A 24054-nucleotide genomic window follows, 5' to 3' on the forward strand; every position below is an offset into this window, starting at 1 on the left:
CGCTCCTGGTCCCTTGTCCGTTTCTCTTTTCAGCGTTCTGCTCTCTGCTGTGTGTGCAAAAAGGGTTCGCCTGTATGTTTCACGTGCTGACCCGTTTCAACTCCAGCTTCCAAATCTGGTTTTCACCTTTCCTCCCGGGCTCGCTCTCCCGTCTTCCCCGTACTGCTTCTCCACCTGCCTCTTCTTCCTTTTCTTCTTGGCCCAGTGCGTCAAATTGTCCTTCCCGTCTCCGCAGCCTGTCCAGTGAGCCCTTTGCCTTTGACCCGCGCCCGCCTCTTCCTCTCACTTTTCTTCTTACCTTTAGATCTCCAGAAGCCATGAGCACGAGAGTGACAATCGAATGGAGAATGCCCGGCCGTCCCCCCACAATTTCCCACGCGTCGCCCATCTCCAGGAGACACACCAGCCTCTCGACACTCGCTTCCATCGCCTCGCCTTCGTCTCTTCTCCACCTCTTCTCAGGCTCTGTGTGCCTTTTCTCGTTTTTGCGCCTTCCGTCTTCTGCCTCTTTCAAAGCACACAGCGGACACGACTCTCCCGGGGCTTCTCCCGCCAGCGCTCGGTCTTGGCTTGGAGCCGAGAAGGGCGGAAGCCGAGCGTGCAGGAACTCGAGAGCTGCGTGCCGGACGGCGGGCACTGCGGACTGGGCCGCGAGGAGGAGACAGCGAAGAAGCGCCTGCGAGAGGAAGAGGTCGTCTAGGTGCTCCGCCAGCAACCCGTTCAGACACGAGAAGCAGACACCCCTCGATTTCCGCCTCGCCCGCTCGCCACAGACCGCACGAGGCTTCGCCCCGCTGACCGCCTGTGCTTCCCCATTCATCGCCACTTCTTCGCCGCTCGCCGCTGGCTCCGCCCCGTCACCGTTCAGCCCTTCTCCCGCCTGGCCCGCGTCCTCGACCTCATCGGCAGCTGCGAGGAGAAGCGAGACGCGCCTGTGGACGCTGTGATAGTCGCGCGCCAGGGGTGCGTCGAAGCACGCGAGGCGGAAGATGAGAGAATGCACCAGCACGTGCGCCTCCACCATCGGGTGCCCGTCGCCCGCGGGCGCCAACGCCAGAAGCAAGTTTTGCAGGTCTGCGATGGCAAATGGCCCGCAGTTCCGCACGCGCCTCGCCGAGCACACCCCACAACGCGTCTCCTTCGGAGAGACAGACGGCGGCGTTCCCACGTGGCTCTGTTGCTTCTCTGTCTCGGGCTCACACTGCTTGACCTGGCCCTCTGCTTGCGCGGCGCCGGACGTCTGACCCGTCGCCATCGCCCCGCTGCCTGCGTTCTCGCTCTGCGCAGCCGCGACGCCTTCGCCTCCCTTCGCCGGCTTTTCCTCCAGCGAGGAAGACTCCGTTGCCGCGGGTCTCTCTCTCCCTGCTCTCGCGTCTCGTCCGCACGCCTTCCGTCTCTCCTCTCTCTCTGCCCAGACGGCGGGCCGCGTGCTCGCAGCGAAACGTCGGACGATCTCGGGGAGCGTCGGAAGGTGAGCGATCCGACGGATGCGTGAGAAACGACGGGAACCCCTTCCTTCTTGTGGATACGCAGCTGCAGCTAGCACGCCCCATAGCGTCCACTCTCCTTCGTCGTCGAAGGTCGGCTCGCCGTCGGGCGACAAGGACGGGCCCCGCGTGGCGCGAAGCATCTCGTCTTCGAGGGAGGTCACTGAGGGCGCCAGCGGACGGGCCGAAGACGAGGCGGCAGCGAGAGACATCCCCTCGCCACCGGATGAGAGCTCGTCTTCACCGACCAGCCTTCGCTTTCGCTCGGCGGTCTCGTCCATCTCGACTTCCATCTCTTCTCGCCTTGCACGTCGACCGCTCCCCCGAACAACGTAACGGCCTCGACATCGGACAGCCCCGCCGGGTGTCAAGCGCTGAATCGCTTCTCGCGCTGCCCGACTGCTTCGGCAGCAGCAGCCGCTCTCATCGTCGTTCTCGTCTGTCGCCACGTCGCCCTGTGTCCGGGTCGTGACGTTCCTGCACGCGAGGCACGGAATCTCGTGGAGGTCCACGCCGTCCCGGTGAGCCTCCCCTGTAAGCTCGCCGTCGCGGTCTGTCGCCGCCGAGCTTCCCTGCCCAGCAACGATGTCCTCGAGGGAAACTGCGGGGTGGATCATGACTCTGGCGAGCGCGAGAAGCGTCGGAAGGACGAGGAGAGTCGCCGGCGTGGCTTCTTCTCTGCTTCTCTCTGCAGTCTCCCGCGCACTCTTCTCGCTTCCGTCTCGCCGCCCCACAGGCCTGCCTCCGCCGCCGACTGCCCGGAACAGCTCGCCCAGCATCTCCGTCGCGACAGGCGTGACGCGGAGAAGCGAGGGCGAAGCCGTCACAAGCGAGAGGAGAAGCCCGAAACTCTGCTGCAAATCCGAAAGGTGCTCCTCGGATATGGACAACGGAGGCACGAAGAAAAACTGCGTCTCGCGCCCTGCGCCTTGGGTAGACCCGTCGCCGTCGCGTCGTCCCTGGCTGCCGACCTGCGCGGGCAGATGGCCGTTTCGGAAGGCGCCTGACGCGGCGAGGGGCTGCGAGCGCGAAGAAGGCAGAGCCGTCGATCCGGGCGCCGCCGTTCCCCGATTCCCTAGAAGGGAGAACTCGCGCAGAGCGTAGACGACAGACAGCAGCGCGTGCAACGAGGAGGGAAGCAGGAAACGCAGGAAACCGAGACTGGCCGAGACGTCGACGGTCGCCAGGGAGCAGAGCGCGACCGCGAGGTGTACAGACACGGGGAACGACATGGCTAGGCGACGGGGCTCGGCCCAGACGCCGAGAGACTGGGCGGTTTGCGCGTCGTTGCGCCGGTCGGCCGTCAGGAGGAAGAAGAACGGGTAGGATGGGAAGGACGAGCTCGCACACGAGTGGAACCCGGCGAAAATCGCGCTCAACAAACGGTAATAAAAGTAGTCAACAGGCGAGGACACCCGTGTGGTGCGCGTCGAAGAATGCGCGGACTCGCGCGGCAGCGGCAAAATGACGGGCAGCGTCCACCACGGAGCGAGAGGCGAACTCGCAGCTTGGGCCGAGGGAAAAGGCGAGGTGAAGCTGCGCGAAGAGGCCCACGCGGCAAACGCCATTGGACCTGCAAGAGACACAAGCCAGCGAGAGAGGAGAGACGGGCATCAGACCATGAGGCTGCGTTGCCACACGCGCACACAGCAAGAGATCGGCGAGGGCGAAACCAGCGACAAAACGATACGAATGCGAGAACAGAAACAAAGGAAAATGAAAGCACCATCGGAAGAGCCCGGGTCTCCAGATCGAAGTCCCAGCATGAAGCGAGAAGAAGAGAGAGAGGCGCGGAGAACACGGCCCGTGAGAGTAGACGCACAGTGCAAGCATGAAAGACCAAAAACAGTGAGAGACGACGAAGAGAAGAGCGCGTGCAGACAGACGTGTTTTCAGTGACCGAACCCCACTGCAGACAGAGACGACAGCCGGTGACGAAAGGAACATGCACTTCGTTCGCCGCCTCGCGGAGGCTCCCAAAAGCATCCGCTGTTCCCTCGTGTCCGTCCACCCGTCCTACCCCCCAGTTTCAGTTCCCTCTCTCACCGTCTCGAACAGCCTTGACCAGATGTGGCGGGGGCGGGTGAAGAAGGACAATCTTTGCCACGAGAGCCTGCAGGGAGAGAAGCACTCGCCCGTCGCTGGAACCTGCAGCGGCGAGAAGGATAATCTCGACGATTTGCGGCAGCGCAGCTCGCCAGGCGCATTCGTCTCGGAGTCTGCCTTCCTGCGTCTCCTCTTCGTGCCCAGGCCCACTGGTTCCCGGTTTCTGGTCGCGGCTCGCCTCCGCGTCCGGCTGCTCTGTTGCAGCCCCCATACCTGCCTCCTCTGCGTCCTGCGAGCCAGACTTTCCCGCGGCTTTCCGCGCCTGTCCACTGACTGGCGGCCGGTACCCACACGCGTCGGCGGTACACGCCTCGCAGGCGCACACGGCGCCCCGCTGCTGCACCATGACATGGCAGAGCGCGAGAACGAGGAGAAGAAGCCTGGTGAAGGCGGACGCGCCGCCCGCAGTCTGAGCAGCGCTCGCGCCGCCGCTTTTGTCTGGCTGGCTTAAGTTTCGGTCTCTGTCTCGCTCGCGGTCTTGCCCCGGCACGCGGTCGTTCGACACCGGAGGCCCGGTCAGCCACGATGACAACCCGTAGGTCTGCGCGGCCTGGCAGCAGAGCCGCTCGACGAGGACCAACGGCACGGAGGCCGAAGGGCGAAGCTGCAGGAGAAGGGCGAGACACTTGAGAGCCCGAGGCGCTGCGGAAGTGGTGTAGACTCCTCCCGACGGAGAGACAGGCAGGGGGGTCAGACACCGCACCAACTGGAGCGCCATCTGGTTGACTTCCGACGGCGTGAGCCTGCTGAACAGGGCTGCGTCGACTGTGTGCCCAAGAGAGACTGCTGCCGGCGACTCGGAAGGCGAGTCGCCTGCGGTCTGCTGGGAATGAACGTCCTGACTGATTTGCTGTTTTATGGCGGCCGCGTGCGAGTGGAGTTGCTCACAGCAGCGCGAGAACCATCCATTGCTGCGAAGGGCGCCCACTGCGACCTCGAAGACGCTCCGGATGCGTGAGATGCGTCGCTCTTCTTGCATCTGCAGGAAGGCTTCCTTCCTTTTCTCTTCCTCGTCTGAAACGGACGACTCTTCATCAGCCGATTTCGGTTCACGCCCTCCCTGCTCGAGGGCCCCCGCCTCGGCATTCGTCTCGGCGTCGCCTTCGCGCTGAAAGAGCCGCGGCTTCTTGCGGGCGACCTCAAGCGCCCCGCTCTGCCCGTCGCTGCCGTTCTGCGCGAGCGCCGTTCGGGCGGTGCACGCACCTCCACTGCGCAAGACCGCCGAGAAGAGCACACTGCGCAGTTCCCAACCGAGAAGGACGGAAATCACATTTAGCACGTGGGCACGTTGCTCGGCTGCGCTCGCACCTGGGGCGGCGCCTGCTGGCGGCGCAGGCTGGGAACGAAGCACTTGCTGGTTTGTGCTGAGAAGCAGAGGAATGAGCGTCTGCCGGTACGGGAAGAAGAGCGTCTCGGAGGTGTACAGACACTGCAGGGGGTGGAGAAGGAAGGGGAGAACTCGCATTTCCTGCATGGTGCGCAGAAGCACGCGAATCCACGGCGGCGCAACGGGGAGAGCACTGCCCGCCAGAGGGCCCTTTTCTCTCTCTTTTCTCTCTTTCGCGAGACCCGTGCCGCCTGCACTCGACAGCGACAAGGGAAGGTGGTCAAGGGCGGCCGAGGAAGGCGCTTGCACGAGAGAAACGGCGAACGTAGACGAGGCGGGGAGACGCGGAAGCAGCCTCGAGAGCGCGTCCGAGATCATGTCGGGGACAGGCGAGGGACACGCGTGAAGCAGCGACGAGAACAGATGGAGGTGCAGACGCGGCGTCGGGGTGTACAGACACCCGAACCCAGACAACACATACAGCGCCACGTGCTGCAAGCTGACGCTGCTGACGCTGCAGGAGCGGGCAAAAGCACACAGACTCTCCTCGACGCTCTGCCTATCCTCAGTTCCCAGACGGCCGCGAGTCGCCGGCCGAAGCGCTTCTCCACTCTGCGGCGGCTGCTGCTGGAGCCAGCAGAAGCGCACCAACGCAACCTTCGCGGGGGAGGCCCCCGGTGACGCGCTGGCCTCCGCCGACGGTTCGAGGAATGGGAGGAGGAGGGAAATCAGACGGAGAATCTGGATCGCTGTCCGGTCGTCGAGACGCGGCGGGAACAGACACTCAAAGAGACTGTCGTCATCCCACGTGCACAGCCTTTTTCCTCCCGGCGCAGTTTCAGTGCCCAGCGACTGTTTACCCTCCTCGCCCGAACCGTGAAGGGGTGTGCGGAGGGTGAACCCCGACGCGAGGATCGCGACATGGCCCATAAACGCGACCAGTGCGTCGACCTCAGCCTTGGTGAGGGTCTTCGCGCCCTGGCTTGCCACGCTGGCGTCCGCCTCGAGGTCGACGACACGGGACTCAGAGGCCGAGGACGAGGGCAGCAGTCCGTGGAGCATCGGAATCACCACAAACTGCAGCTGCACAGCGAGAAGCCGAAGATGGGGAGTCCCACGCGCCTCGGGCCCTTCCAGCGCCCTTGTCGCCTTCGCGGGGCCCCGCGCAGCGCCTGCCAGCAGATTCAAACACGCCTCAGCCTTCCGCGTCTCCTCCGCAACGAGGGCGGCGCGCCGCCTTCGCCTCGCCTGAACCTCTGGAACTTCTTCGCCGGCTTCGCCTGGTTCGCTTCCGGCCGGGCTCGCGCCGGCGTCTCCAGGGTCAGGCGCGACGGCGACGGCGGCGAGCAAGTGCTCCAGGCATGCGGTCAGGAGACGCCGCTTTTCACTCAACGAGAACGAAGGCAACGCGACGGTGACCAGGAAATCGCGCAGGGCGCCCAGCGGCTGGATGGAGCCGCCGTGGACGTCGAGGGCGAGGCAGCGCACGAGCACAAGCGTGATGCGGAGGCGAGTCTCCGACAGGCAGGGTTGGAGATGGGAGAGCAGCGACGAGTAAGCCGAAGGCGAAAAAACGATGCCGTCTTCGGTTTGCTCGAAGACGCCAGACGCGAGGTCGGAGTGAGAAACGGGCAGAAGAGGCGACGAGCTGGACGATCGCGGCGTCGCTGCGAACCACGTCTCTTCTGAGGCGGGCGAGGGCGAAGAGGAGAGAAGAAGCGTGAGGAGCGCGGGATCAACGGTGGCCTGGAGCGGCGGAAGCGTGAAGTGGAAGAAGGCGACGAGCAGCTGAATGGCCATGGAAAATTCCGAGCTGTCCGCCAAGGCCTCGATGTCACGAACTGAAGACCCCGATGCCGGCGCAAGGCCCTCGGGAACCCCGGCTTCCGCTGACAGAGGCCGCACCTCGCTCTTGGCGTGTTCAGAAGTGCCTGAGCCCGTCTGGGCCATCAGGGCTGCCACGACATCCTCCACGAGGTCGCACACGGCGGCGACGACAGTCTCGCGCTCTCCTCCGACGAGCTCCGTTTCGGTTCCGCGTTGCACACTCTGCAGTCGCTGGTACTGAGAAGCCAGAAAGTGAGCAAAGAGGAAGTCGGGCTGTTGCTGGCGGAGGCTCGCAAACAGCCTCAAGATGGCTCGAATCGACGCGGAGGACGCCGGGGACGGAGGCGAGCAGAAACGCGATGGAGACGGTCTCACGTGCGGGAGACGAAGTGCTGGCAGCAGGGAGGTCAGGCGACGACAAATGTGGAGCCTGCGAGAGGGGCGAACAGGGGCACGAAGCAAGGATGCGACGCAGGCAAGAAACAGGACCAAAATCTGACGCCAGTGAAGCAACAGGAAAGGGACAGAGGAGGAGAGGGAATCACAAAGGCCGTGACGGGTAAAAAGGCGCAAACGCGGAAGGCAATCACAGCGGAAAGCGCTTTATGGACGCAGGCGTGCCGCGTCGCTGGACATGGCCTGTTTCAAAACAGATGTTCTGCCGTTCCGGGCACGCATCGCGCTCGTAACAGACTCGGGAAACACACAAACACGTGCGCGCACGTCGTGTATACACTGGCGACACCGGCGCGCGTCTCAGGGCACACCGCTTGCTCCTTCCCCAGTCGAAGCCGTTGTGTCTCACCGTAGAAAGCGGGTATGGCGCATCTGCATGAGCTGCTGCAGGATGACCGCGTGGGCGACGTCGTCTTGGCGTTTGCTTTGCCTCTCGCCGAGGGGTCCGAGGAGCACCTCAGCGGCCTCCGCAGCGAATCGACACAGAAAGAAACCGAGAGAGAGGCGATACGGGCAGGACACCAAGACGGTCGGCCTTGCGCGCGCCAGGACGTCCTTCTCTTCTTCTTGAAGCTCGTCCTTTTCAGGGCCTGCCAGTCGCCTTTCGCCCTCTTCCCCGGAGACACCAAACGCCCCAGTCACGCCCGTCCCGCCTGCCGAACGCTCCTCCATGCACACGTCTTCGTCTCGTTCTCGCTCCGGCTTCTCGTCGCCTGTGCTGGACGAGGCCGCCATACCCTCCTGAACTCGTGACGCCACAGACGAGGCAGAGCCAGCAGCGGCTGAAGCACCGGGGGACGAGGCGAAAGAGAGAGAGAAGCGAGACATCGGCGAGGTCATCTCGAGGAGCACGGTGCGGACGAAAGTCCGACTGCAGGCGGGGAAGAAGGAAAACAAACTCAAGAGGGCAGCCGCGATTTCCGTGGCAGCCACGTTCACGGTTCCGCAGAGCTGAGCAAACAGCACACGAAGGACGGACGACAGTGGTGAGAACGTGTCTACACAGGGGCGGGGAGCCTCGCGAAGCAGTACACTCAGGAAACGCGAACTGGGGAGCGAGACACGGGGACGACCGAGGTGCCGAGGAAAAAAAAGCGGATTTTGAGAAAAGGTCGGAGGAAGCGGTAAACTGCCTGCCTGCGGGTCTCTCCATTTCTGCAGGAGGAGACGTGTGCGCGTCATCCCTTAACTGCCCCGGGCGCTAGTCTTCGACACTCGAGTGCAACGCTCCCGCATAGGCCAAGCCATTCCCCTGGGCACTGAACTGGTTGGCAGAGGGAACGGCACACGAAGAGTATACGCTGCGCCGTTCTACGGCGCAGCGAGTGTCTCCTGTCTCGTGCCCGTCCTGTGCGTCTGTTTCACCCTTTTTCCTGGAGGTTCCGCTCCACTCGCGTTCTCTCTGTTTCTCTGTCTGCTACCGCGGGTGTATTTGCATGCTCTCGCCTCCGGTACCGCCTCCGCTCTTCTTGAAGTGTTTTCGTTTCCTCTCCCCTACCCTGAAGTACTCGGCGGCGGCGCCTTCGCCGTAGACCCCCGCAGTGCCTTTTGCGCCTCGGACGCCCGCGGGTCCGCCGAGTGTGCTGGGCTGAGGCCGCGGAAGCACTTGCTGGCCTCGTTCCTTTCTTTCGCACATCAGAAAGTTCCAAAGCTTGCGTCGCTGTTGGAAGAGTCCCGCGTGCTCGAGAGACGCCACTGCTTCGCGGTGAGAAAGGAGAAACCAGCTGAGAAGGTGGTAGGCGAACCCCGGGTCAAAGAGGGACGCGACGGCCGACGCGGGTGAAGGCGAGTGCGGCAGGAGCTGAAGGAGGCGCGCCAGGCCTTGAATGCGGGCTCGCATAAGCGAAGGCGCGACGAAGCGAATGGGCGCAGGAGGCAGCGGCAGAGAGGCGGACGTCTGAAAGAGAGACGCGGCGTCTACGGCGGTCGAAGACCCCAGAGACGCGGGCGAGGGAGCGGCGAGGATGAAGAAGAATGTGTTCGAGGGGGAAGACGCCAGCAGCGATGCAAGAGCAGGGAAGGCGGACGCAGGCCGGCACGACAAAAAGAAGCGACGAATGGAAGGCAGCGCCCGGCCGAGAAGAACTTCCGGGCTTCCACAGAACGCCAGTGCCACGCGCAAGGCGTGCGCGGCCCCTCGTGCCACGTCGACTTGGGCGAAGAACAGGAACCTAGCAGCACACAGACAGGAGACGTTTGACGGACTTGAAAGGCAGACCAGGGGAGATGCCGGAAGACGAATTGAACCCAGGGCGATACCTGCCAAGGGAACTGCCCTGAAAACCCCATTTCCCCAGAACGCATCGATGTCTCTGCCCATATGTATGGTCTGCCGCCATCTCTGCACATCTCACCTCACGAGCATGGCCCCGCAGTGTTCCCGCATCGCCCGGCTCCGGTTCAGGCCTTTTTCAAGAAGAAACCCTCCTTCGTCTGCTTCCTCTTGTTCGCTGGTCGCCTTCCGCTCGTTCTCCTCTCTGTTTTCGTCTCTGCGTCCGCGGTACTCTGAGTTGGCGTCGGGCTCGCCCTCCTCTCCATCGCTTCCCTTCACTGAAACCTCGACTTCCGCCTTTCCAGCTTCGTCATGCCTTCCGCCCGTCTCCCTCCCTTCCTCTCCAGGCTTTTTCTCCTCAGCCGCGCTCGAGCCACCCGCGGGTCCCTCGCGACTGTCCGCGCTCCCTCGGGAGTTCTGGGCAATCTTCTGAAGCTCCGCGCGCGGCCGGGCCAGCAGTTCTTGCCAGTCAGGGTGTATGAGGGCGAGCTTCAAGAAGCGGAGAGCGAGCAAAAGGGTCTGGGAAAGGCACAGGAGGAAAGGGGGAACCAGGCGACATGAAACAGCGCGAGGACACTCTCGCGGCACAGCTCTCAATCGAGCCGAAACGCTGCACGGGGACTGACAGGGACTGCTGGAGCTGGCCGCGCACAGCACAAAACGTCCTGCGAGAAGCCAGAAAGACGCGCGACGCCTCCCTCTCTCTGATAACGGCAGTCTACCCTTATTCACCACCACTGCCTCATCGACCCCATCCAGCAATTCCCGCGACTCGAGATGAAAGGCTGCTTGAAACTCCAATTCGAGAGTCAAGCTCTTCAGATTCCCCAGTGCGTCCTGGCGGCCTTCTCCTCACTCCCGTTTGGTTGCTTCTGCGGCTTCTGGACTCCTACCATGGTGTAAGCCTCGTCCTTTGTCGCCGCGGTGCCCTGTGCAGCCGGGCCCTCAGAAGCTGCAGCTGCTGCCATCGCGCGAACGCCGCCGTGGGCGACACTGAAGGCGACAGGCGAGAGAGACGAAGACGTGGAAGCCTCGTCTTTCTGGAACTTTCCACCCTCCGTGTCTCCTTTCTGTGGCGCGCCTTCACTTCCCGATCTTCGTTCGTCACCCGGCGCCGCACTGTCCTTCGCCGCGTCTCCTTTCTCAGCTTCGCGGTTGCTGGCGGCGAGCGCGTCCTCGGCGTCTCCTTGCTCCTTCGCGGCCGGCTCAGGCGCCTCGGGTTTCGCGAGGAGCGGAGACGGGTAGTTGCTCGCCTCGGCCTCCAGACCCTTCGTCAGCACCGCGAGAGCGTCTTCAATGATCCAGCAGACGACTGCGGCCGCCTCGGAGTGCGCAAAGTCATGTGCGACTTCCTTGCTCCTACCTCCAACACCACTCCCTGCGCTTCCCACCAGCCCTGCCAAGACGGCGCCGTCCTGACTCCTCGCCCCCTCGCCCTGTTGGGCCTCTCGCGTGAGTCGCCCGGACGGCCCTGAGGTGTACGGACAGAGGGCGTGAGGCGTCGGCCGCAGTGCGGCGAGGAAGCAGTTGCAGTCCAGGAAGGCCGCCTGCCACTGCAGCGTGAGTAGGGCGACAGGGCGAAGCGTCACCCACTTCAGGACGCGGTTGAGAGCCGACGAAGACGACACCGAAACAGGCACAGCCACAGCCGACGAAGGCGCGGCCTTGCCTTCTGCCTCCGACCCGTCCTGCGCTTGCCCCGCGCCCTGCTCGGTCTCGCGCTGAGACGCTCTGACATTTGAAGCACTATCGCCTTCTCCGCGCGCTGGCCCCTTCGCCAGCAGAGTCGCCGCGTCCGTCCCTAACAGGCGCGGGACGAGCACGAAGAGTTGCTGGGCTAGACGCCGAGACTCGGGGCGAACTTGGTAGAGATTCGGGATCACCAGCTTCTCGAAAATCTTCCACAGTCCCGTCCACACTTCCTCTTCTGGTTGCCACGACGGCGGCCCCGGGGACGCATCGCCGCCTCTGGGAGCCCCCGCTGCGTCGACTTCCGACCTCGACGCCGCGGGCAGAGAAGCGGCCGCAGGCGGAGAAGCTGCCGAGGTCGCCTGCCTGAGAGTCTCCCAGGAGAGCCACTCGCTGCGCTTCATCCACCAGGGTGACCCTGCGGGGCGGCTACGACGGTCGCGGTACGCCACCGGGCTGCTCTCGGAAAGCGGAGGAGGCACCAGCGCCCGTGCGGCTGCAGAGAGAGAGGCAGTCGTCGAGTACTGGACGCTGAAGAGACAACCTTCTGCGGCGAGGCGCAGATTCTCTAGGAAGGAGGCTGGGGGCGAGGTGAATCGCCTCAAATCTCTTGCTTCCTGGTCGTCTTCCTCGGAGTCCACTTCGCTCATTTCGTCTTCTCGAGCGCTGTGGAAGGCCGCGTCCCCCTCGTCTTCGACATCTTGTTCCCCACGTCGAGTCGTTTGCTGCCTCTTCCTCTCGTTCTCGCCCTCGTCTCTGTCCGCATGCGCCATCTTCCGCTTGCTTCTCGCCCCTTCGCCGCCGCCCTGCGGCCCCCCTCGGTCGTCTTCTCGCCAGAGCGGCGAGGTCTTGAGGCCGAAGGCCAGCTGCAGAAGGGGCGGGCGAACCGAGCCTGCGTAGCCGCAGACGGCAACTGTGAAGAGCAGAATGAGGCACTCGGAAGCGAGGAGCTGCGTCACCGGTGCGTACTGAGCCGTCGCATCTTTCGAAACGAAAATGGCCGCCTCCGCGATTCGAATCATGTTCCGCTGGGCCCACTCGGGTGGCAAAGTGCGGAGCAGCCGAATGAGCACCAAACACCCCGCTGCCTTTGACCGCCACGACTCCGCAAAGCACAGGTGGATGTACAGCTGACAGAGTGAAGAGGCGAAGAACGACTCCATGGCCTCTGAGACAGAGTGCGGCTGCACGAGGCAGAACAACCGCGCCGTCTCTTCAATCAACTGGATGCACCGAAGCGTCGGAAGCAACCGCGAGGGCTCGAGAGACAGGCACGGCTGCAGGCCACGGAGGAGGCCTATCGGATCGATCTGTGGAGACACACGCACGCAACGCAGGCGCACAAGTCGACGGAGCACTGTGTGAGCCTGTCGCCGAAAAGCAGCGACTCCGCCACCCAGATCTACGATTGCATGCAGGAACATACCCACGTGTGCATACACACGAGCGCCCCTGTACGTGGCAAAAGAGGGCTTTCAAATGGAATCCCGAAGGCATGTGGTCCAAGGCTGCACTTCCTCTCAGTGTGTAGCGGAACAGCTTTCAGTGCGGGGCGAAAGGGTGCCATGTCCACCCTGCGAGTTTGCTCGCCCGCGCGCCATCTCACCTCGTGGAGCGCCGCGGGAATAAAGAGAGCTGCCGACTCCGCCTTGTAGATCCTCGCCGCCGCGATGAAGGCCAAGTGTCGCAGCAGCCCCCGTAGGAACTCCATGGCTCCTAGACCGTCTTCGCTCTGTTCTTGGTCGCCTGGTCTCGCCACGAGTTCCTCCACCTCCTTGGAGCTACACTCGCCGTCCGAGTCCTCCTCGCGACCTTCCTCGAGACGCCTCTCTGCCTCTGCCTTCGTTCGCCTCGACTGCTCGATACGTACACTCGTCTGGCGAGCCAGCAACCTATTCTTTTGTCTCAGCAGGCTTCCCTCTGCCTCGCCGTCGCAGGCCAGGAGAAGAAGCCCGCGGAGAAGAGTCTGAATGAGTTCCTGTTCTGCCTGTCGTTGCATGCTCGTTCTCATGGCTGCTCTGTGGCGGGGCAAGACTTGAGAACACACCAGAGCTGCAGTGCCGAGAGGCGAACTGCTCGATACCTCAGTTTCGCCGTTCGTCTTCCCTGCTGTCCCCTCACCTGCGCCCGCGGCGTCGGGCTCCAGTCTCGCGCTTCTTCCCGACGCGCCTGCGCTCGCTCGGGCCCGTTCGTAGTCGAGCAAGGGGCGAAGCGCCGCAGTCGGGAGGGCCCTGTCGCCAAGGAAATTCGTTCGCTGTTCTTGAAGCTCTCGGAGCTTCTGCTCCAGAATCTGTCGCTCGCCCGCTGCAGACAGGCGGCCCGGTCCCTCTCTTCCCGGCTCATTCAGGCTGTTTGGACCGCTCGGCACCGCGGCAGAAGACGCGAGAGCGGCTTTGAGGCGCCGTTGAATCGCATGCACTTGAGGATCCAAGGACAGGGGAGGCGACGAGGCGCCGAAGGTGGCGGTCGCCTTGTTGACGCAGGCCAGCCAAAAAGCGGAAAGCGGAGTGCTGAGGTCAAGAAGAGCGAGAATCGCCAGTTGGAGAAGGCGCGAGGCCTGCTGGCGATAGAACGCGGCAACGCAGCCTTCGCACACGGCGGCGCCCGAGAGCTCGAGGTTGAGGAACGATCTGTCTCGCGGTGCGCTCTGTCGTTTCTTCCTCTGTCGTTTTTCGCGCGCGACCAGGGGGCGGTGCCCGCCGTCCCCTTGGGCTCCTCCTGCCCCGTCCTCTTCTTCGCTGTCAGCCTCGTCCTCGGTGCTGGACGAGCCTTCAAACGTCTCTGTCGAGTTCGACGCAGAATCCTGGTCGTCTCCCATGTCTTCGTCTCTCACGCCTTCCTTCTCTGCCTCTCCACGCCGCTCCAAATTCCGTTTGAGCCGCCTTTGCACCTGCATTTCCAGTGCGTGCTTCAGCGCCCTCAACGCTTCACTCAGGCCTCCCTCCGCGTCAGGGCGTCGATACTCTCCAGCGGGTTCGCCCTCAGCCTGTTCGTTCGGCTCTCCGTCTGTGCCGACCTGTCTCTGATGCTTTTCACACAAGCGCGCCTGTGAAACGCTTGAGACCGCGTCTCCAGAGCCGAAGCCAGAGAGGCCCAGCGCCTGTTCCTGGGTCCTCGCGAGATGCCGAGGAAGCAGCGACGCCGTCAGCTGTGGGGTCGTCGCGTGGTACAAGTAGGCGGACTGACTCGAGCTTTCTGCAGCTTCGAGCATCGACACAATCACCCTGAGAATTTCGTCCATGTCCAAGCCCGCGACGCGTATGCCAACGTCTTCTTCGCACTCATCTCTTTGCTCGCTGGCCTCGTCATTTCCTCCTTCCTCAGGCACAGCAGTCGGGCTCGCGCGGTCAGTGGCAGAGCGCGCCACGGAGTCGCCGCCTCGAACCGCGTCGCCCGTCTCCCCGCCCGGCGCTGGCCCTTGTGGGGCGGTCCTGTCGGTCGGGCGCCCCTCTAGCCCCAGTGAGACCCAGGAGACAGCCTCAGCCCGAGTGTCGTCTCCACGCGGCAACGAGGAGACACCTCGAACCGGCCCACGCGGCGTCACCATCGGGAGCCCGAGAACGAGCGCATTGCCAAAGAATGGTCGTGGGGCGCAGATGTGAGGAAGTTTGAGAAAAGCCCGGTTTTTGCCCCCGAGTTTCCCCAGAATGCGAATCACCATCAAGGCGTGCTTCTCCTGCTGATGCTGCAGGTGCATCCACTGGATTCCACTCGCGGCTGCGGAGCTGCGAGGCCCGAGCATCGTTCCCTCTCCACACAGAGTCCCCAAGGTTCCGCCTCCCGTGCCGACGCTTCCCAGGCCTATCGGAAGCGCCCCAAAGGTCATTTGAGGCAACGTCAGCAGGAGCGGACTGCCGCCGCCGCCAAGCCCCCCCCTGGAGCTTCCGATGTACCCGCCCTGTCCACCAGAGACAGCGCTCCCCACCACTGCGCCTGGGGCGCCGGCGCCCGCGGCGCCAGGCGCTCCCGGCGCGTACGCGAAGCCGCCTGGCCCGGCGCTTCCTGGGCCAGCCCCGGGGAACGCGGGCGGGTACGACTGGAGAAGGCCGCCAGCAGCTCCTGCGGACGTGGTGGCCCCGCCGGAGCCGCGCCGCGCCGCCAGTTCCTCGGCCGTGTCAGGCGCAGCCCCTGAGGCGTGGTAGAGGCGAAGTGCCGGGAAGCCCCAGGTGGGGGGGAGCGATCCGCAGCAGGCTTCGGCGAGGACGGGCGGCTGCTGCAGGAGACGCAGGAGCGCGAGGAGCAGCGGGGGGCGAGTCTCGCTCCTCACACCGCCGTGGAACTGCGAGGCGAGGATCGGATAGATGTACTCGCCCCGGAGGTTCTCCACCCACAGTTCGACCGTCCGTAGGGCGAGCGTGACGACCTCGGGGTCGCCGCAGGACAACGCCGTGAGGACCGGGTGAACGAGCGAGGAGAGGTGAGGCAGGAGGTTCTTCAGTCTCGCGGGCGCCATGAGACACACTTCAACCCACAGATTTCGCAGGAGTGGGACGGCTGAGCCGGCTGCGCGCTGGAGAGCACGCGACGTGGAGAGAAACTCTGGTAGAAACGGAAGGAAAGCGGTGTACAGAGAGCTGCTGCGGCCGGACGGGGTCGTCTGCCGAAACAGCGCCCGCAACAGACCCAGGAGCAGGTAAGGCTGGGGAGCCTCAGCTGCGAGAGACAGCGTCGTCTTGCACAGACGCAGGAGATCCTGCGTCAGGCGAGCTTCGCATTCGGGCCACGCGACAACGGCTTTCAGGAGATAGCGATACAGTCGAAGATGTGTGCTGGCCTCGGTCATCCGCGCATACCCTGTGCTGCTGTACAACAGCCCTTCCTCGCCGCCCACGACGTGTCCGGTGTCTGTGGGCCCAGAAAACAGCGGGGATGCGTCGCCTGCGAACGGCGGGAACGGCGACAAGTCCCTCGAGGCGCGAGGCCTGTCAGAAGGCGCACGGCGCGGAGTCGAGCGAGGGGCAGGCGCGGAGCTAGGCGCTACGAGATGTATCATCTTCTCCAGCAGATGGATCGCTTCAATCGAAGCCTCCTCCATATCCAAAGCTGGGGGTGCCCCGAGCGGAGACCGACGCCCTGCGACGCACGTGGGACGCCGAAACGGAGACAGCGAAGACAGGCCGGTGGACGGCCGCAACTTGGGATCACAGTTCACATCTCGTGAAGCAGGTGGACAAAAGTTTGGAGCCGGGAGCGAGGCGAGAGGGTAGACCGAGGAGATAAGGGGAGAGGGCGTCGAAGGACTCGGGAGCAGTTGGTCGAGAGGCAGGAGGGAACGGAGATAGAGAGAGCTGCGAAGGGAGAAGGCTGTCTCTGTGAGACGTGGATCGCCTGGAACGAAGGCGGCCTCCGCGCACGAGGTCTCCAGAGGTGTCGGCAGACAGGAGGGGGGGACATCCTGAGAACACGAAGCAGATACAGGAAACGCCCGCATAAGGAAACAGGGCTAAAGGCGTCGGGTGGCTGGGGAACGGAACACAGGGGCAGATCGCGTCCAGACGAGAGAGAGAAAACCAAGGATCTCCGAGGGAGCGACGGTGTCGGGGCGAGGCGACGGTGCTGGCCCCCTGACATGCGCTGGCCGGGTGTCCAAACTGCCACGAGTCGCCGATGTCTTCTCTCGCGACTCACCGCGTCATCTTGAGTCCAGGGCCGCTGCTCCTGTTGCTGCGGCTCTTCCCACACACTGAACGCGATGGCTTCTTCTTCTTCAAGCCTCTGCATCCTCTCGCGTCCGCATTCTTCATCGCCACGCCCTGCTGGTTTGTTCCCTGTTATTCCCGCGTGGAGGTCGAGACGGTGATCGGCGACAAGAAGCGCTCGGTCTTGCAGCCGTGGGGGCGGCAGATCGAAGATGTCCGCGAGGAACAGGAGCTGAGAGCTAAACCCTTTCGTCACGCGTCTCCTGTCTTTCTGCCGAGATTGGCCAAACGCGCGGCTATGTATGTGGCCGCTCTCGTGGTCCCTCGCGCTGAGTCGAGTCCTTTGCAGTGGGCGGCGTTGCGCTCGGGGCTCGCCGCCGCAGGCGAGAATCGCTTGCAGGCCGCCGTCACGTGTGAGCACGCCGGCGTCCAAGAGATCGACCGCATGCGCGTTGCCTGCGCGATGCGTCGCATTCCCTCGGCTGCGTCGACCGGGTCTTAAGTCTCGCTCGCGAAGCCCGTGACGATGGGCGTGCGGCGGCGTATGCGGAAAGACCAGGGACGTGAAGACGCCCTCCCCGGGCAGCGGAAGCTGGAAGTCTAGGGCGGACATGACCAGATCACTCATCTGGGCCTCCCTCGAGAGCAGTTTGCATGCGTCGAATTGCCGATACACGCGAACACGGTTGGCGTCAACTGACCAGTCCGATTCGTCCTCGCTCCCGCCCCCCCATTCCCTTGCACTGCCGCGCAGCTCTTCGCCTCGGTCTTCGCTGAAGCCCTGAAAATAAAAGTAAGACTGCGGCTGCTTCCGGCCACCGAGAATCGGCGGCTGCAACGCTGTGCATGCGCGTCTGCCTCCTCGTTCGGGGGACCACAGTGGGGTCGCGCCCTGCACGCCGAGCAGTCGTAGCTGGAGGGGCGAAGAGACCAGCAGCGGGGGAAGAAGCGCGTACTTTCGTTCGCTCAACACAGGCAGCGACGGCAGCAAGAACGAAAGAAGAGCCTCGGCAAAGAAGACGCACGTGTGCTGGTGTGCGAAGAAGAACTGCAGGGCCATAACGGTGCTTGGATTGAGGCACGTCATCCCGTAGAGCCTGCCGATATGCGCCAATGCAAAGTCTCGCAGATTCGCTGGGTGGAGGAAGGTGAGCGAGGAGGCAACGACTTCAATCGCCTCGCGCTCTTCGCCCTGCGCGCAAGACAGGACGAGCTCGTTGTACCCCTGCTGCTCACTGACAAAGAGATGGCAGGCAGTCCCCCCCCGGCCCGTCCCAGCCGCCCACGCTTCGCTGCAGCAGCAGTTCCCGCGGCATCCGCCGCCCGCACATCGCGTCAGAGGAGAGAAAGACGCAAACCAGGGACTCTCGGATCCAGAGTCGAGGCCATGCTTCTGTCCCGCGGCTTCATGTCCCCCTTCGCCGTTCCTCGCCACCGGCTTCCCCCGCGCCCGACTCAAGGGCCCATGAGGCCCCGCAGTGCAGCAGAAACAGTTCGCGTCGGATTCGCCCTGCGACGGCGGCGGCGGCAGCGGCCAAGCCGTCGCAGCCGCGGTTTGGTCTTGTGCAGCCATTGCACTCGCCTTCGCCAGCAGTGCCGGGAGGTCCGGGACGCGCAGAGTGAAGGCTCCTGAGCCTCCGCAGCGGAGACAGGAGACTAGACACGGCGCCGTGCATGCGGCGTAGAGGCGGCCGTAGGCCCGCGCACACACTAGCCCGTCGAAGAAGGCCTCTGAAAGAACCTCCAGTTCCGCCACGTCGAGCGCGTGGCCTCGAGGCAACAGGCGGACATCAAAGGCCATGCGCGCCACGGCAGTCGACGCGGCAGATAAGCCGGCGGAAGCCGCAGCCGCCCCAATCGGGTCCGCACCCGACGCGGATTGGCTGCTCGAAGGACGCGGCGCCGGAGACGCCGCTGCAGGCTCAGGCTTCCCGCTGGACGTGGACGGCTCGGCAGGCGACGCGGGTGCAGGCGCGTGTGGGCCAGGCGGTGTCGTGGGCGATGTTTCGTCCTTCTCGCGATCGCCCCCGCCTTGAGCAGGCGCGGATGTCGCTCGCCCCTGCTTCCGCTCTTCTTCGCGCTTCGCTAGGAAACGCGAATGGGCCGTCGACGCAGCTGCCTCAGCTGCAGCAGAGGCGGCGATTTCCACTTCGATCTCGAGAACAGCTTGGTAGTAGAGCGCGCACCTGAGGGCCACTGCCGTGGTTCTCAACGTATTCTTCAGCTGCCTGAGGAGATCCGGGAGCGCCTGCGAGGCAACGCCCTGGAGGCTGTGGGCTCCCAGGACGTCTGCCGCCACGGTCGCAACGGAGACATCCGCTGCAGCCTCTGGGCCGCAAGCGTCGTGACACAGCGGCGAGTGAGGCGGAGGCGCCAGAAAGGAAAACTCCGGTAACAGAGACTCCGACGGCGGGCTATGGTGATAGGGAAGCAGCAGCGCGTACGCTGACAGTGGCGGATAGAATGCGGGCCTCGACGGCGCCGCAGCTCCGCACGCATTCGAAGGCGGGCTGCCTCCCGACACGTCCAGAGGATAAGAGATCGAAGACGGGGGCGACGACGAGGGTGAAGGAAGAGAGAGATTGATCGACGCCGCTTGCGCATACAGCTGCAAGACATACACCCGACAGGGATGCACACACGCAGGAACGCAATTAATTTCAACAATGCCGTCAACGGCCGACACGCGAAAACGAGACACACAACCGAATCCAAACCCGAAACCTCTTCGTCGTGTACACAGCGCCTTACACGGGAATTGTAAGTCCACCGGCACGCACGCACGGGAGGTTTACCACATTTTCTTCTACACGACCAGGACTCGGTAGGTTCAGAGGGTGTGCCTTTCTATGGCTGCGACGTTTTGCGGGGCTTCCGCTTCCAGGACCAGGTGCGCACAGGGACATATCGGTTCATGCCTGAGCGCGTGGGTACACCTGAGGTTCCCCAGTCGCCTTCTTCCTGTTCCTCACCGCAGGAAGCATCGCTCGCAGTGTCTTGAGCGAGATGGCAAGAATCCGAACTGCTTGTCGCAAGAGGCTGCGCACAGCGGCCAGGCGCTCGTCGACTCGTCTGCCGAATTCTCCGCCTTCGACCGATCGCCACGACGCGGCGATGCTCGGCGCGGAGACCTCGGGGAGCGCGGGTGGCGCCTGAGGTGACTGCGACGTGTCTTTGCCAGGTGGATCCGATGTGTCTTCCGCGGCACTTGGGGCGTCCCAAGTCATCTGGGCACTGCTTTCTTCGCCTTCGCCCGGGATTCGCACCTCCGTTTCTTCCCTTTTTCCTGCTCGGTCCTTCTTCGTCTCGCCCTCGTAGAGCTCAGTGACCACGTGGGTGGCCGCAGCCGCTGCGTGAACGGCACCTGCATGGTGGGCATTCTTGACAGCGACTTCGATGACGTAGCTGACGATTTTCACGAGGAGTTGTCGAGTGTACAGCATGTTGCCGACCGAGTTCTCTGTCGGACACGTCACGGAGGCCATTTGCTTTCTTCTGCCGGCCGAAGGTGCGTTTCGTCCCAGGTTCCGGAGATCCCTATCCCCCTCGCACGCTTCAACTCCTCTCTTCTCTCCAGCTCCTAGCACAGTCAGCAAGTCCGCATTTAGGGCCGCGCCAATTGTTCGGAGGAGGGACGCGAGGAAGGAGACATCCCACGTGGAGAGGTCCGAGGCAAAGGCAATTAACAGGTCGTGGATGTGTGTGAAGGCGTAGGTGCGCAGCATGAGGGCGTCTGCACTCGACGACACTGCGGCCAGCTCGTCGCGAAGGATTTGCCTCAGATAGGGCGAGACTAGGCGCCGGAAACGCGGCGAGGAGACCAACAGTTTGAGGGATTCGTGGACCGTTTTCCGCTTGAACAAAAAGGGCGGTCCGAGCAATCCCAAAAGGCGCGGAATCAGTGCGGGAAGCGACGGGGCTGCCTCACGCGCGAGAAAGTAGGCAAGGTCAGAGACGGCACACGAGACACTCGACGCCGACGCGGAGTCTGTGGTGGGAGGCGTCGAGGCGGTCCGCGCATTCCCCGTCTTCTGGGATGTCGAAGCGGTCAAGACAGCCGGGGCCGGGGCCGGGGCATTCTTGATAAGGTAACAAAAGAGGAAGAAAATGCGGGTTTGCGCGTACAGAAAATCGTAGAAAACTGTCCGACCGCCATTGTGCTGAGCCTGTGCCTGGTACCACGGTGCCGCAGCTCGCCTTGGCAACACCGGCGCTCCGGGGACCTCCATCTGCACGAATTCCAGCATGTGTTGGAGAAGCCTGAACAAGAGCAGCCGCATCGGCAGCGCATGCAGCCCTTGGCGACCGTTCCCAAAGCTGCACATGAACTTGCGTTCGGAAATCGATCTGCGACATTGTATTACGAAATGAGGGTCACACGCCCTCCTCTCCACATGTGCAGAAGGTAGGTGTGGTATCTATCGAAACGTACGCAGAGGCGCCATGCACGGGCGACCGTCTCGGCCACCTGGTGCGTGTCTTCTCTGTGTCTCTTGCTCTCTCTGCTTCTGTTTTCTTCCCTGTCGCGCCTCTCTCGCCTGACGCTTACCTCTGCAAAGACTTTGGATGCTGAAGGAGCAGGAGCATCATCGGGAGCCGAGTGGAAAGGGCGATGAGGCAGTAGGCGATGTCGCCAGCAACGCGGATGGAAAGGACGGAAGGCACGAGCTGACCCTCTTCGCGATTAACAATGCCTAAGGGCAATTCCCCTATTTCGGGGGGCTTCCCTGTGCGCTCGCACTTCTTGACTTGCGCGCGGATCGCTTCCATCAGGTGGATGTACAGCTGAGGCAGCGTGTCGTGCAGAAGCTCTCCCGCCCGCGGAAGCACCGCCGGAGTGGGCGAAAACGCCGTGCGCTGAGGCCGGCCCGAGACGGCAGACGAGGCGGGAAGAGACGAAGACGACGCGGCCTCAGGGCGGCTCGGCGAGGACGAAAAGCGCGCGAGGTCGATCAGGACCGAGAGGGCTCGCACCGCATTGTCTTCGCAGTCGGACAGGACTACGTGGAGGCACGTGGAAGCGATGTCCTGCAGACAAAACGCGTGTCGACGGGAGCATGTGGAGAATGCGAGCAAAGCACAGACGAACGCGGAACAAGAAAAGTCGATAGTGGGACCGCGCAACATACGAGACGGAGAAGGCGCAGCACGCAGACAACGAAACGGGATAGGTTCACAGTGTAAGCCGACGCACGCCAAACACACGGACCAGCCGATGAACTCGACCAAAAGGCCAGAATGGAGGAGCTAGCCCGGGGGCTGTTCAGAACGGGTGCAGGTCGAGGAGCCCCATGCATGCGTCCAGCGCAAAAGACGACACACACGCCCTCTACCTATGCCCATCTGAAGAGAGACAAACGTAGTATGTAGGCTGATCGATGCGCCGAGGTGGATATAGCCACTGAAGTATGCACGGGACATATCTCTTGTCGGACAGTGGCACGTCTCGTGGCCGTTTCCCTGGCGGCCAACAACGTGAAACTGCGGTTTTCCTACCATGTGGCCGGGAAGAATGGTTTTGTCTGAGGCGCTTTCCTCGGCTCGTTCCGACCGTTTCGAAGCTTCCTCGCTGTCGTCTGTCGCTTCGGAAGATGCACTGGGGTTCTCGATAGCCCCGCATGCGACCGCTGCCTGTGTGACCATCGCCATGGCTTTCTCGAGCTCCCGTCGCGCTTCTTCCACCTTTTTCCCTTCCTCCTGCATGCTCGCCTCGCTCTCATTCTCCGTCGACGGCGGAGGCTGATCGCTCGCCTTCTCGTCTGCCACCGAGCCGGCCGCTCCGGAGCTGGCCAGAGCCGCAGGGAGAACACTGTAGGGATAGGAAGCAGTCCCGATGGCGACAAGGCGAAGGAGAGTGAGAAGAGATTGCCGAAAGACGTACACTTCTCCCTCTTTCATGACTGGCGTCACTGAACGGAGTAGAAGAAGCGTCGCAGGCAGAATGACAGCAGCTGCGCTGGACGCCTCGGGACCGCGATTTTCTGCGAGGAGGTCGATGCACTTCCTGACAGCGCGGACTCGAGGCGTGAGAAACTGGGAGCCCGACAGGGAGGAAGACCCGGACAAGTCGGAAAGAAGAAACTGGCCGCCGCTCAAATCACTTCCCTCTCTGCTGTCAGGCACGTTCGAATCGTTGCACATGGCCGGCGCCGCGCGCAGGAACTCTGTGAGGGTTTGGAGCGTCGTGGGAGAAGACGGAAGCATGTGTTTTCTCCTGGCTTCTTTATCCTCCTCCCCGATCCGACCCGCATCGTCTCTCGCCCCGGCCGACTGCCCCTCCGGAGACGGCCCCGCGACCGGAGGCTCGGAAGCCAAAAGTGGACACTCCACCGCCGCGGAGACAGCGACAGGGCCCGTCGCGACGGCCGAGCCCGACGCGACGCGAGGCGCGGTCTCCTCGACGCTACGAGCGATGCCCGGGAGAGCGAAGCCTCCGCCTGGAAGGCCTGGGACAGTCTCGCCGGGCGGCGGCCCAGGAAATGCTGGGGCTTCCTGCAGCCGAGAGACAGGCACGAGGTTCCCCTCTACGGGGGCAGAAGGACCGCCGCCGGGGCGAGAAGGCGCCGCCGTGCCGTGGACTGACGCCGGCGCGAAAGCGGCGGCGGCGGCAGGTCCAGGCCCCGGCGGAGGGCCAGAGAGAGGGTGAGGGGAACCAGAAACAGTTTCGGAGACATACTCACGCTGAGCCGGCTCGCCGCTGGGCACAAACCCCGCGTGGGCTGACAGACTAGGGAGCTGGGGCACGGACTCATAGCCGAGATGTGGGAACGGCGCGGCGGCAACAGGCAGAGGAGAGGAACCTAAGTGATGAGCAGTTTGAGGCGGCGGAGGAGAAGGAACGGACGCAAGCCCGACCGGAGGGAAATACGAGGGGATCTGGGAGGGGTGCTCCTGGGAAGCTGGCGCAGAGAAATGCGAAGGTGGTGGCCTTTCTCCTGGAAGCGAAGGTGGCCCCGAAGGGGGCGGATCGCCTGACGCGCCGTCTTTCATATTGACAAGAAAGAATGGCGGGCAAGAAACAGCGAAAGAGGGTGGAGATGACTGTCAAACGGACAGTTTGTTTTTAATACTATTACAGAGGACAACTCGGTTACGGCAAGAAAACGCTCTTTAGGCGCCTGCACTGCCTGTCGCATTTGCCTCCGTCTCCTGGCGTCCAATGCTGTGTGGCGCATCCTCTCCCGTTACCAGCGAAATCGGTCGCAGGGAGGCCTAAGCCTTTTCACTGAAGGAGGTCGGCCGGCTTCATGT

At 63.4% G+C, this 24054-nt stretch overlaps 1 protein-coding gene across 1 annotated transcript in view; it reads right to left on the reverse strand.

Annotated features, from left to right (window-relative positions):
* Nucleotides 1-23793, reverse strand: part of NCLIV_037840 (hypothetical protein) — a gene marked incomplete at both ends in the record, with an annotated part of 35151 nt that extends 11358 nt beyond the window's left edge. The window contains 11 exons of the mRNA XM_003883985.1: nucleotides 299-3060; nucleotides 3534-7177; nucleotides 7553-8154; nucleotides 8702-9374; nucleotides 9558-9994; nucleotides 10369-12474; nucleotides 12771-16559; nucleotides 16793-19411; nucleotides 19776-21063; nucleotides 21353-21831; nucleotides 22300-23793. Of these exons, the coding sequence (XP_003884034.1) occupies nucleotides 299-3060; nucleotides 3534-7177; nucleotides 7553-8154; nucleotides 8702-9374; nucleotides 9558-9994; nucleotides 10369-12474; nucleotides 12771-16559; nucleotides 16793-19411; nucleotides 19776-21063; nucleotides 21353-21831; nucleotides 22300-23793 (19893 nt within the window). The remainder of the gene's footprint in view (nucleotides 1-298; nucleotides 3061-3533; nucleotides 7178-7552; nucleotides 8155-8701; nucleotides 9375-9557; nucleotides 9995-10368; nucleotides 12475-12770; nucleotides 16560-16792; nucleotides 19412-19775; nucleotides 21064-21352; nucleotides 21832-22299) is intronic.
* Between the last annotated feature and the right edge of the window lie 261 nt (nucleotides 23794-24054).

Source organism: Neospora caninum, chromosome VIII (assembly GCF_000208865.1).
Source record: "Neospora caninum Liverpool complete genome, chromosome VIII".
Lineage (NCBI taxonomy): Eukaryota > Apicomplexa > Conoidasida > Eucoccidiorida > Sarcocystidae > Neospora > Neospora caninum.